Below are 13,486 nucleotides of genomic sequence, written 5' to 3'. Positions count from 1 at the left end.
TTTGGTATTTTGAAGTAGGCAATGTTGGTCAGGTTAAAAATACATGAAGGAGGACCTCTCCCATGCCTGTGCAGCCAAGACATGGAGTATTTTTGCCAGGAGTTCTCTACAGTTGTTACCCAACTATGAAATACCCACCCTGGAAAATTATGCCTAGTTCCAACTTTACTGTCTTTTGGCACAAGGTTAAAACCTTATTTCTCTACATATTTTAAGTACATCTGCTCTATTGTTGTAACCATTTTGAATATATTTTCGTGAATATTCCTCTGTTTTCATTGTATCCTTGTATTTTGTTTTTGTACATTTAGTCCCAATAATACATTCTATATATTGTTGTTTTTATGAGCAACAGATTTTAACTCTGGTCTCTGGTGGTCCTAGTCCAACACTCAAACTGATACACACACAGAGAGAGACTTAAGCATTTGGATGGATAAAGTATGGTTTAAATATTTTAAGAAAATTATTTGAGAATAAATTATAATTAAAAGCATAATTACTGGTGAAGCATGAGTACATGGAGTTTGCAAAGTTTTTTTTTTCCGTGTCAGGAGCAACTTGAGTCGCTTCTGGAGTGAGAGAATTGGCCGTCTGCAGGGACGTTGCCCAGGGGACGCTGAGATGTTTTGATGTTTTACCATCCTTGTGGGAGGCTTCTCTCATGTCCCCGCACGGACCTGGAGCTGATAGAGGGAGCTCATCCGCGCTCTCCCAGGGTGGGATTCGAACCTGGCAACCTTCAGGTCAGCAACCCAACCTTTGCAAAGTAATGCAACCCAAAAGGGGAGTTTTCCTTTGCGAAACACACACTCACTTAGGAATGTGAAGAAGGCAAGAAAGAGCCAGGGGAATATACAGTAGAAGGGTGATAAGAAGTAAATATGAACACATGCAGATACACAAATAAGGTTTATATATTTTAATAGTCAACCACATCTTCAGTTTAGCAACTTGCTGTTTTTCTTTCCTTTCATAAACAATGGAACCCTCAATAGCATCATACTGGCCCCAAAAGTGGCAGGTGATGCTTTGCCCATCTCCCCAGACATCCTTTTGTTAAAAGTATATGAACCACAGATGGAAATGAATTAATATATGATGCCATTGGGAGAGGTTGGTATCATTAGTATGCAGATGATAACTAGTTCTATCTCTCCATTCAACCTCAGTCCAAAGAAACTGTTTTGGTTCTAGACCAGTGCCTCTCAGCAGTACTAGACCATGTGAAGATAATCATAGTGAATTTTTATTTAGACAAGACAACTCTGTCAACTTGGTCAATCAAAAGACAAACCAGGGAATTGGAACTCTGCCTGGAAATGGTTGCATACATTTCCCCTGAAGGAGGAAGTTTGCTGTTTGGTTGTACTCCTAGATTCAGTACTGAACTTGGATGGTTGGGTTTCTGCAGTGGTCAGGAGTATACTTTCACAGTCAAAGCTGTGTGTCAACAACATCCATTCCTTAGGACATCTTACTTGACCACAGTGACACATTGCCTTAGTAACATCTCAGTTGGATTAGTTTAATGCACTCTATGTGGGACTGCCTTTGAAAACTGAAACTTCAACAGGCCAGAAGGGTTGTAGCCAGATTTCTCATCATTTCTAGTTACAGGCACCACACTGCTGGTTTGTTTCTGTAAACAATTCAATGTGCTGATCAAAATCTATAAAAGCATATACACTTCAGGACCAGGTTACCTGAAGGATGATATATGAGCCTGCCAAAACTCTGATATTTTCAGGGGATGTACTTCATTTTATCCTACCATGGTAGGAAAACAGGAGAGGGAATTTTCTGTGGCTACTCCCACACATTGGTACTCCTTTCCTTTGGGAAGTTAGGGATATCTACTTCCTTGTATTTTTAGTGTCAGATGGAGACCTTCCAGCAAATATTTAGAAAATGTTTTTAATAACAGAAGCTTTTTTGTGGCACTGTACTGTTTGAAATGAATATTTAAAATTATCTCAATTCTTCTGTTGGATTTAAGAAGATGGAATGGCAAATAAAACATTGGTGCTTATTAAAGTTCACTTTTTTTTGCAACAGTCTATTTTTAAATGATATTAACAAAAAAAAAAAACACCTCTGCTAAAACCTTCTGCTGGCCAAAGCTCATTTGAATCAATCATCAGAATGATAGGAAGCATAAAGCTTGTTTAATCTTTCAAAAACATAACTGATGAGATATATGTACATTCAGTACCAATGAGATTCCAAAATAAACAGAGTACTAGGATAGCTCATACAAGAGCTTAAACTAATGTTATTCTCTTCAGGGAGTAATTTCACACTACATAGAATTGTAGAACTTAACAAAATTTGAGAAGATGATTAGTCAAAGGGGGGGAAGGGAAGGAAAAGAAAGAACCAAAGGTATAACAAGTTATATTTACAAATTGCTAATAGATAAAGAACAGGAGCAGGATCACCTTAAAGAAATGTGGGAGTTAGATTGCAATAAGGAAATACACCCTCAAATCTGGAAAGAAATGTGGAATATGCGTATATTAAAAAACATGTCTATAAGAATAAAAGAGAATTATTATAAAGTGGTTTGGAGATGGTAACTCACACCAATTAGATTAAATCAAATTGATAAGAAATACTCTAAGCAGTGCTGGAGGGGCTGCCAGGAAAATGGTACATATATACATATGTGGTGGTCCTGTAAATATGTTCAAAAATTTTGGGAGAACATTTTTAAAGAAATAAAGGGAATCACCAAAACAGAAATAATAGGAACGCCTGAAATAGCACTGTTCTCATTTATGGATAATATTCAAGTATCGAAAGAGTTAAAGGAACTAATTGCCAACTTGCTAACAGCAGCAAGATTGTTAATAGCCAAAAAATGGAAAGGTAGTGAGGAGTGCCAATTGGAAGAATGGTATAAGGAGATTTGGGATATTGCAATAAATGATAAATTGACATGCAAGATTAAAATTAAAAGAGGGATATTAAAAAAGGATGATTTTGGGAAGATATGGGGAAAATTTATAGAGTTTGTATATGTAGAAGGTAAGGGGAAAAAACCTGTAAAAGAAGCAATGGAATTTTGGAAATAAATATTGTAATTGGCTGGTCTGGGGTGAAGGGATAGCACTAGGTGAGGGGTAATAAAAGGTAAATAATATGAGTATGTAATATAGAGAGTGAAAATACTATATGAGCTTGATATACATAACTCTGTATTGAAAATTTGTTAAAGAATGTATAAGTTTTAAGTATAAATAAATAATTTTTAAAATAAAAATTAAAAAAAAAGAATTGTTTGGTAACCAGGTTCCTCCATAAATCACTGTTTTCATAATGACAAATATAATCCTTTCACATTAACAATTATTAATGATACAACAGAAAAATAAGGGGCCTGCTGTGAGAGTGAGACTCAGACAGAAATGACATTGGACATTGATTCCTCAAGTATTTTCTCCGAGAGTCTCTGGATGAAATACTTCTTATGCCTCCTTGATTCTATGGAATATTTCCTTCTTTTAAAAAGAGAAATCATGCCCTGCCCTTGAACTAACAACTCTCCTCCTCCTTTCTTCCTCCCTTCCATTCATTAAACTCTGAATTCTGTAGTTTAGTGCCTGATTCTGCCATGAATACACCTCTTTAATCAACTTAATTGGTCATTTACTACTCCAGATGTAGCATGAAAGAAAAACCAATATTAAAAATACTTAGCTCCAGTAAATCACCTCCTGTTTTTGCTTATACTCATTTTCCTTGTCAAAGCAGTGTAGGAAGTGGACCATATCATTTCCTTTCAGAAAGCAATATCAAAAATTAATCTATGGCTGAGACAGAATAGTCAGGCATCAATTTTGAGATTTTCTTACAATGCCTTCCTCCAAGTTCCAATTCTTATCCTGTTGCCAGTTTCATGGCTGACCTGCTGTGAAATTTTGGTCAACATATGGCCTTGATTTCACCACAATAATGACACAGTTGGCTTGTGTGGACTGAAGCCATGGTGTGCGAGGAATGGGCATCACAAGTGACAGCCATGATAGGTGAGAGCTTATCTTTGCCAATGTTCTTTGTTAACAGTCTACATCCTGGCACACAAAAAATGTCAGGACTCCAGGAACATTTATAAAATGCAAGCTGAGAGTTAGTTGGCTTCAATGGATGAAGAGCAACAAATTCATTGAAGTTTAGTTGTATTACAATGACTTCAAAAGCCTTCAGATGTGTTAACGTTGCCACGTTTTCTTCGTTTCTTCTTTTATTCTGGGAACTTAAAAGAAATGATCTTCCAATCTAATATTCAGCAGTGCACATCTTGTATATATTGGATGTAATATCTGACAAAGAAGGCTTATTTTTCTGCCAGTAGGTCCATTCCCAGTAATTTGCTCTGTACTTGAAATATCACTTTTATGACTTATTTAATTTCCTGAAAGCTATGATAAAATGATGCCACTCAAATGCATACAATTTTCCCCTTTGGAAGTTTCTGATGTATAGTTTTTCCACTGTTTTGTCCATCTTTTGGAGGGGGGGGGGGGGGAGGATAGTTCTGGGATGAACTGAGCAGTATTTCCATACTATCTTTTGGTTTCCCCCAGAGGTTCTTTGCTTATTTATACATTTACAAAATTATTTATTAAGCCCTGAAGGCAGTTCATATTGACATTTCTTATTTAAAAGTTGTCCTGAGCAATAAGAAAATGTTACAGTGTTGGAAGTGTGGTTAGTTACACATAATAAGAGGAAGATGGTAGAAATATGTTCATTTGTCTATGTGGTAGAGAAAGGGGATCTTCCTTTACAACACAGTGAAGGTGAGTTATCATGACAGTTTATGGACAAGAGGTTGCATATGTCTAATAACTAATTATTGGCCAACTATAGTGTTGGATCGAACCAAAGATCCTTATCTGGTCCAGCATACTATGTCTCGAATTGGGCAACCTGAGACCTGTGGGAAAATTACAAGTAGACATGAAGGTATTAGCCCTTTTCATAGAATCATAGAATCAAGAATCATAGAATAGTAGAGTTGGAAGAGACCACATGGGCCATCTAGTCCAACCCCCTGCTAAGAAGCAGGAAATCGCATTCAAAGCACCCCCAACAGATGGCCATCCAGCCTCTGCTTAAAAGCCTCCAAGGAAGGAGCCTCCACCACAGCCCCGGGGAGAGAGTTCCACTGTCGAACAGCTCTCACAGTGAGGAAGTTCTTCCTGATGTTCAGGTGGAATCTCCTTTCCTGTAGTTTGAAGCCATTGTTCCGTGTCCTAGTCTGCAGGGCAGCAGAAAACAAGCTTGCTCCCTCTTCCCTATGACTTCCCTTCACATATTTGTACATGGCTATCATGTCTCCTCTCAGCCTTCTCTTCTGCAGGCTAAACATGCCCAGCTCTTTAAGCATGTGGTGGAGGCTCCTTCCTTGGAGGCTTTTAAGCAGAGGCTGGATGGCCATCTGTCGGGGGTGCTTTGAATGCGATTTCCTGCTTCTTAGCAGGGGGTTGGACTAGATGGCCCATGTGGTCTCTTCCAACTCTACTATTCTATGATTCTATGATTCTATGAAAAGGGCTAATACCTTCATGTCTACTTGTAATTTTCCCACAGGTCTCAGGTTGCCCAATTCGAGACATAGTATGCTGGACCAGATAAGGATCTTTGGTTCGATCCAACACAACCCTTGTGTGGTTATTACACTAAAAATTCAAACTGATGGTCTACTTCTTCTATAATGATAATACCAATGATGAAGATCTATATATATAAAAGGGTAATGAAATTTCAGCCTAGGACAAAACAACAAAACTACACATCCCAGAAACACTAAACTTGGTAGCACAACCCCTCATCCATGCCTCTATGTTCATACAACAAAAAGAAAAGAAAAATAAAGTCCTAATTAGAGAGAGAGGAATAATTGTTTTTATCCAATTGCTGCCAGTTAGAAGGCTAAGCTACGCCCACTTGGTCTCCTAGCAACCCACTCAGCCCAGGGGACAGGCAGAGTTAGGCCTCACTTAGGCCTCTTCCACACTGCCTATAAAATACAGATTATCTGATTTTAACTGGATTATATGGCAGTGTAGACTCAAGGCCCTTCCACACACCTATATTACCCATTTATAATGGACTTAATGTCCGGGGAAAACCTTTACCCTTTACCTTAACTACCACCAATTCCTCAATACTTTATTTCCCATACCACCATACTTCGCCACAGCAACGTGTGGCAGGGCACAGGTAGTATTATATATTAAGGTAGATGTCTTTGTAAGACATTTTATTGCACATCTTGAGATATTTTGGTATACAGCTCTATAAATATATGATTATAAAAGCAAAGTATTAACACATAGGTCAAATGGTGATCATGTAATAAGCAGATCAATGCACACCCATTGACCCCTGCCCCGCTTTTGCTTGCTACCTATAACTTTGAAACATTGCATATGTATATTATATATGTTCCAGTGTACATAGGTCTAATCCTGATAACCTACACATGCTGAACCCAGGTCTTGGAGTAAAATGTTATTGGATGTATGCCCTTTGCAACACACAAACATAAATACTTCTTATAGCTGAAGCATAGTCACCTCTATAGGGAGTTTGTCATATGAAACAATAGTCTTTCAGACTATTGAGAGGAATAATTCTCTGCTTCTACTCTCCATTAATGCTTCCTCCTTGTTGGCAAAGAGCAATCCTCAAACCTTTGATGGCAACAACAGCTTCATGCTCTTAAGGGTGTGTAATCGATATCTGTCCTGATTTCTGTCATGATAATTACCTCAAGATTTGCAGGAGAATTTCTACCATTACTCCTTTCTTCATTAGCTTGTTTAAAGCAAGTTACCAACAATTAACGATGTGGTCAAACAGTGTCAAATATTTCTGCATTAGGCAATCAATTGAAGAGCTGCTTACCATGGATGTCGGACTGCCTGCTCACATGTATATCTTTTATTGGGATCTTTCTCCATCAAATTCCGGATAAAATCTTTAGCTATTTTCAGGAAAGGGAGGAGTATGGGAAAAAAGAAATATATTGGATGCCTGAAGCAACAAAGACACATAGTGGTATCAGCACAAACATATGATTCTCTGAAATAATATAAAATTATTTTACTAGGAAGCATTAAAAATGAAACATAGACTATCTTTTAACAGATATAACTAGGGATGACATACATATAAGGCATTAGAGTAATAACAAAGAAATGGATCAAAGGAATCGCCACACAATTCAATTTTGCTAATTTCCTCAGACCACTGTATTTATTCATATAACCATGTTTTACTTACTAAGTTATAACAGTATGATTTCTTCTATAAGACATAAACTGAAAATAAAGTTTGTATTCAAATGTTTTAAAAAACTCCATATTGGCTGTATTCTTAAAATCAAATTACACACCAAGGAAAGCATGCCTTTTCAATCCATACAGGCAGTCTCTGAGTTATGACTTACAAACAACTCATAGTTAAGAACGAGTTACAAACATCTGACTTACAAATGACTCATAGCTATAAATAAGGGTGAGACTACAAGAAGTGAAAGAAATCTACCCCTCAGAAGGGAAATTCACTCCTGGAAGAGTTTTCATGCGGAAAAGGTGTCTCCACTGAAGCTTTGTCACCAATCCTTGTTTCCACAACAAGCCAAATTGTTTGAAATTCAATGATCACAGCGACAGAAAGTGAGGTGAAATATTTGGAATGGGACACAGACAGGAAAACAAACACCACAGGAGTGTTAGCCTTTTCCTATGCTATCCAAAGCCTCTCTCTCTCTCTCTCTCTCTCTCTCTCTCTCTCTCTCTCTCTCTCTGTGTGTGTGTGTGTGTGTGTGTGTGTGTGTGTGTGGAGTTACCCTTATAAAATGTACCTGTTCTGATTTGCATACAAATTCAACTTAAGAACAAATCTATAGAACCTATCTTGTTTGTAACTTAGGGACTGCCTGTATATATGATTTTTAAAATATGCAGATGTGGGTGGTTCGTTATTGGACAATTTATTCTGATTCTGATATTCCTCACGCTCATAAAGTTCTGATTCAGGACACTGGACATCTTATTCAGCCATTCTATATCCTCCAGATTTTGAGATTTAACAGAAAAGACAATTTTCATAACTGTATGGGCTAGGAACGTGAAAGGGTTATTTTAAAATAAGTAACCTAAGATTCTGATTTAGTTGCATGTTGGATAGTGGACTCTCTCCATTCATGGGGGCTAGGAATGAGGATATCTGTGAATGTGGAATATTGTTAATATATCGGACCCACTGAGGTGTGCCAAAAGGCCGGAGAGGGAGGAGTGCCACAGCCATCAATGTGGTCCCCAAAGGGCTCAATTGCCCTCACTGGCTATTTCTTTGTGTGTCCCAGTTGTGGGAAGGAAAGGCAGGGAAGATAAGTGGGCCGAGAAATAGACAGAGAGGGTACAAAGACACCCAAGGACCAAGAGGCTTCTCTGTCACTTGCTCTAGCTGCCTTCTCAAACTATTTCTCTTCCATTGCAACTGACATTTTCTTATGTGCCCCAGTTTCAGAAGGAAGAGGCAGGGAAGGTGAGCAAGAACCCCAGGGACAAAGGCAGAGGTGGCCAGCAGAGCAGAGAGGGAAGGGATTTCACTTCCTCAGTGTCCTACATGGCCTCTCTACCACTTGCCCCAGCTGCCCTCCCGGCCTCCTTCCATCCATTGTGCACCTCCACATGCACCCCGGTTGTGGGAGAGAGGAGCCAGGAAGGTAGGTGGGCAGAAAAAGGGGGAAAGGAGAGGTTAGTAGAGGAAGGAAGGAATGAAAGTAGGTAGTTAGGGGCTTTTTGTCATTCTCTCCCCTTCCTGTGAGCTCCTCAATGATTGCTCTGGCCAAGTGCCTTTCAAAGCCCACAACAAAACTGGGTTTGGAGGTGATTGGTGATAGCCATGGTGATTGTTGGTGCTAACCTATTCTGAAATTGTTGTGGGAATGTGCACACATTGTCTTAGGCTCTATGACAGTGATGGCCAACCTATGACACGTGTCATAGGTTGGCCATTTTTGCTGACACGCTGCCGCATGCAGATTGATTGGATGACTATGTCTTTTGTGGCCAAATTTGGTGTGATTTGGTCCAGTGATTTTGTTGTTTACTCCATGGGAATTATTTATTTATTTATTTACAGTATTTATATTCCACCCTTCTCACCCCGAAGGGGACTCAGGGCGGATCACATTACACATATAAGGCAAACATTCAATGCCTTGACATAGAACAAAGACAAAGACAAACGCAGGCTCCGAGCTGGCCTCGAACTCATGACCTCTTGGTCAGAATGATTGGTCTCAGCTGGCTGCAGCCGGCTGCTCACCAGCTTGCGCCACAGCCCGGGCCTATTTCCTATTGTGTAAGACCATAGGGTTAATTTATGGATTTTAAGTTATATTATTTTTCTGAATTTTATCTCATGATTATGCACAATACACACACACACACACATATTAAAATCTCATTCTATTATTATTCTATTATTGTAGTATATTATCATATTATTACTATTATATTATTATTATATTATTCATTATTCATGACTACATTGAAACTAGAATAGAGAGAAATCAGCGTGGAAACTGCAAGAGGTAGCATAGATTGTTGTACATGGAAATAGTGGTAATAAATAGTTTTTGATTTATTAAATAGTTATATATTACAAGTATACATTTTTGTTATTTAAACTATACATATTGTGAAATTATGGGGTTTTTTTTCCCTCAAAGTGACACACCACCCAATTCATGCTAGGTTTTTTGGTGAATTTTGACACACCAAGCGCAAAAGGTTGCCCATCATTGCTCTATGAGAAAGGATGGTGGCTTTGGAGGGGTGGTATCGCATCCATGAATAATCAAATCCAGGAATGTCAAACCCACATATATAGAAACTCGACTGTACTCTCATATCTGGATCACATTCTGAACAGACTACTAGTACACACAAATACATTTAGCCATTATCATACTGTATGTTGCCCAGAGCATGGCATATGTAAATATGAAAGTTGAAAGACAAGTGAAATGTAATAATGGGAAATAAAGTTGAGATAAGAAAGTCTATCTTCTAACATAACGTCAGAGGTTTTAAAAGTATGCACAAATGCAACAGTGAACATTTGATCAATTATACTTATTCCTTACCAGAGTCAGAGATATCATCCCAATATGGAGAATCAAACTCATATTCTGCCTTAAGGATTTGCTCAAAAAGCTTGGAGTCATTTTCATCATAGAAGGGAGGATACCCGCAGAGACTAAAAGACAAAATAAAAAAGCAAGACATATTAATTCTACAAAGGACACCAAGGATGTACTTCAGAGTCCTTTTGTAGTTACTGTGAGCATCATAGAGACTCACAAAACTCAATTGAGACGAGAACAGTCCATACTGGCTACTCATGGTGGAGGGGTTTGAACCTCCTGTTTTACTGCTGACTCAGAAAAGGGGACCAGCTAACAGGAATACCTAGAACAGTGGTTCTCAACCTGTGGGTCTCCAGATGTTTTGGCCTTCAACTCCCAGAAATCCTAACAGCTGGAAAACTGGATGGGATTTCTGGGACTTGTAGGCAAAAACACAACAGGTGAGAACCACTGGCCTAGAACCTCACTGTCTACTCTATACAACTGATGAGATGTGCTTGGCCAATAGGTCACCTATTTCATAAGCTGGTCTTAACAACTAAGTAACAACTAAGCACATTTTTATGTTAGAGTCGGATCTCCATGCAACAGAAACACAGCATGACTATGAAAGACCTGGAATAAAATACAAGCTGTAATGACAAACTATCGAATACCATTTGTGAGAGAGTCGGTATTCATGTGAGGCTTTCAGGACATGTCTGTGTTCTAATTCAGAACCCAGAGCCTTTGTAGAAACACAATGATTTTCTTCATTTCCACATAAGCAATATCTCTAGCACATAAAGTGTGGGCATCCCACATGATTAGAGTCCTCAAATCTGTGCATTTCAGAATTTTACTTGACAGCTACTTCAAGAGCCCGTTTTTCCTGCCCAGGAAAACACTGCTGGCCAACAGAAACTTCTATGCCACACAGCTACTGGAAGAAATTTGGGATGGAAACCACAGCTGGGAGGAATTAAATAAACCTCATTTCTTTGTGCATTGCAACGCACAAAAACACTTGCTCTGTATGTGCAAGTAATTAAAAAAAAAATCAGAAAACGATGGAACTTCTCACCAGACAGTAAGTAAACATCATTTGTATTTTGGCTCTATTTCAGATTCTAAAATCCACAATCAAATGTTTAACTGAATCTTTATAGCCTGCTGTAAGAACATCACCTTCATTGCCCCCTTATGATTATAGGCTTTTGCATAGGTACTGAGGATTTATCTGCTTCCCTAGATCTGCAAGTGAGTTAAGACTCTACTGGGATCATTGCATATATAGGCCTAACTGCTTTAACTGTTAATTTTAACTTCTTTGCTGTTTTATCATTTTTATTTCTGTTTTATTATGTTTTGTAGATTTATATTTTATTGTATATATTTCAAATATATTAACTACATTTCCCCAGGAACTGGATAGTGTCCCAAGGCAATTTATCATATCAGATATAGTTTTATCTAGTCTGGGCTTTATTTTTTACAGGGACTCATAAATCAGGCATGAGGATAATGACCCTTTTGTATGCACTAACCTGTAATAGCTAGCTATATATGCATATAGGGGGTTTATTATTTAAGCATCAGTAACAGCAGCCATTATTAGATTTACACTCCAAGCTTTGGGTATCTTGAAAAAAATAATCACCACCATTTTTGGCTATCAAATCCATAGATTAACTATACTTTATTGTAGCATGCACAGATTTCTGCCAGGAAAAAATAATAAAATGCTTATGTAATTGTATGTGGACAGAATACACAGGAGAATTTGTTTTGAGGTGGAAAAAAAATTCTCAGTCAGTTCCGGATGTCGGGTTTTCCTATCAACCTGCATTTTCTTCTCCCAGTCAAGAATTTAAGAATTGGCCATGGTTCCTGCCATCTCACAAACACCAAACTGTTTTATTAGCATTCCAATGCACCCACATATTCTCAGCACAAACTGTATGCAACCCAGACCATGTAACCAAAATAAAAGGACATACGGCATCTGTCTTTTTTCTGAGAAAAACACCTGCATCCATCAGAGAGAAACAGGTTTTAGCATTTCCTGGGGAAGGGGGCAATATTGTAACAGATTATGTAATTCAAGGCCATGCAAACATGTTTCTTGGCCCTAAAATGGCAAAATATTATCCTAATGGAGAAAGATCATATTTAACAAAATCTGAAATAGTGTTGTGAGCATTATAATGCCAGGATTCAATACCTACAGTTGGGGAGGAAGAATAATGGCTGGCTCAGCTTGGAACATTAAAAAAGAAGAAAACCGTGCCATGTTCAGCTATTTTTAAACAATATTTTTGGCCCCTTTGACATATTCCTCTCATTGAATGATTTTTCTATACAGTACTTACTCAGCTCTCTTGAACATTTGCAACAACTGCATACAAGTCTTCCCAGTGCTAGTCTCTAAGCCAGCACATTTTCTGATTATTCCCTCATTTCCTTAGCTCTCTGCTTCTCCTCAAGGTTTCTGATCCATTCTTTTATCTCTCCCCCTGTCACCTCCATCCCTTTCCTCTTCTTCAGATACAATGCTTCCTGAGAGTCCTTAGCCTCATTATTTTCCAAACCTCTAGTCTCCCTGCATACCAAACAGGACTTCTTTCTGCATTCTGTTCCAGTCAACACTATATAGCTCCTTCTGCTTCAGAATTGTTTTGGCAACACTAGGCTTTTATTCTTTTCCTAAAAGCTGCATTGTTAATAATAATAATAATAATAATAATAATAATAATAATAATAATAATAATAATAATAATAATAATAATAATTTTAAATCCTCTCAGGTGAGAAAGTCAGGGTAGAAATGTTGTAAATAAATAAACAAATAAACTGGAACACAACACACCAGACATCACAGTTGTGGAAAAGAGAAAGGTTTGGATCACTGATGTTGCCATCCCAGGTGACAGTCGCATTGACGAAAAACAACAGGAAAAACTCAGGTGCTATTAGGCCTTCAAGACTGAACTGCAAAGACTCTGGCAGAAACCAGTGCAGGTGGTCCTGGTGGTGATCGGTGCCAAAAGATCTCAGCCGGCATTCGGAAAAATAAACACTGACAAAATTATGATCTGCCAACTGCAAAAGGCCACCCTACTGGGATCTGCGTGCATCATCCAAAAATACATCACAAAGTCCTAGACACTTGGGAAGTGTTTGACTTGTGATTTTGTGATACGAAATCCAGAATATCTATCTTGTTTGCTGTGTCATACAATAATAATTTTGAATCCCCTCAGGTGAGAAAAGTGGGGTAGAAATGCTTTAAATAAATAAATAAATAAACTTTATTTTTATACCCTGCCA

The 13,486-nt window shown here is 38.1% G+C and overlaps 1 protein-coding gene across 2 annotated transcripts in view; it reads right to left on the bottom strand.

Annotated features, from left to right (window-relative positions):
• The window catches only part of camk1d (calcium/calmodulin dependent protein kinase ID), a 281,944-nt gene that overhangs the window by 16,407 nt on the left and 252,051 nt on the right, over window positions 1–13,486 (bottom strand). For both annotated transcript variants that reach the window (XM_062981787.1, XM_008118830.3), the window contains exons 7-8: window positions 10,175–10,287; window positions 6,919–6,997 (exon numbers count right to left, since the gene is read on the bottom strand). In XM_062981787.1, coding sequence (XP_062837857.1) covers window positions 6,919–6,997; window positions 10,175–10,287 — 192 coding nt within the window. The remainder of the gene's footprint in view (window positions 1–6,918; window positions 6,998–10,174; window positions 10,288–13,486) is intronic.

Source organism: Anolis carolinensis, chromosome 5, assembly GCF_035594765.1.
Source record: "Anolis carolinensis isolate JA03-04 chromosome 5, rAnoCar3.1.pri, whole genome shotgun sequence".
Classification (NCBI taxonomy): domain Eukaryota; kingdom Metazoa; phylum Chordata; class Lepidosauria; order Squamata; family Dactyloidae; genus Anolis; species Anolis carolinensis.
Note: the sequence above shows the minus strand (reverse complement) of the source record. Positions and strands in the feature narration are given on the sequence as shown.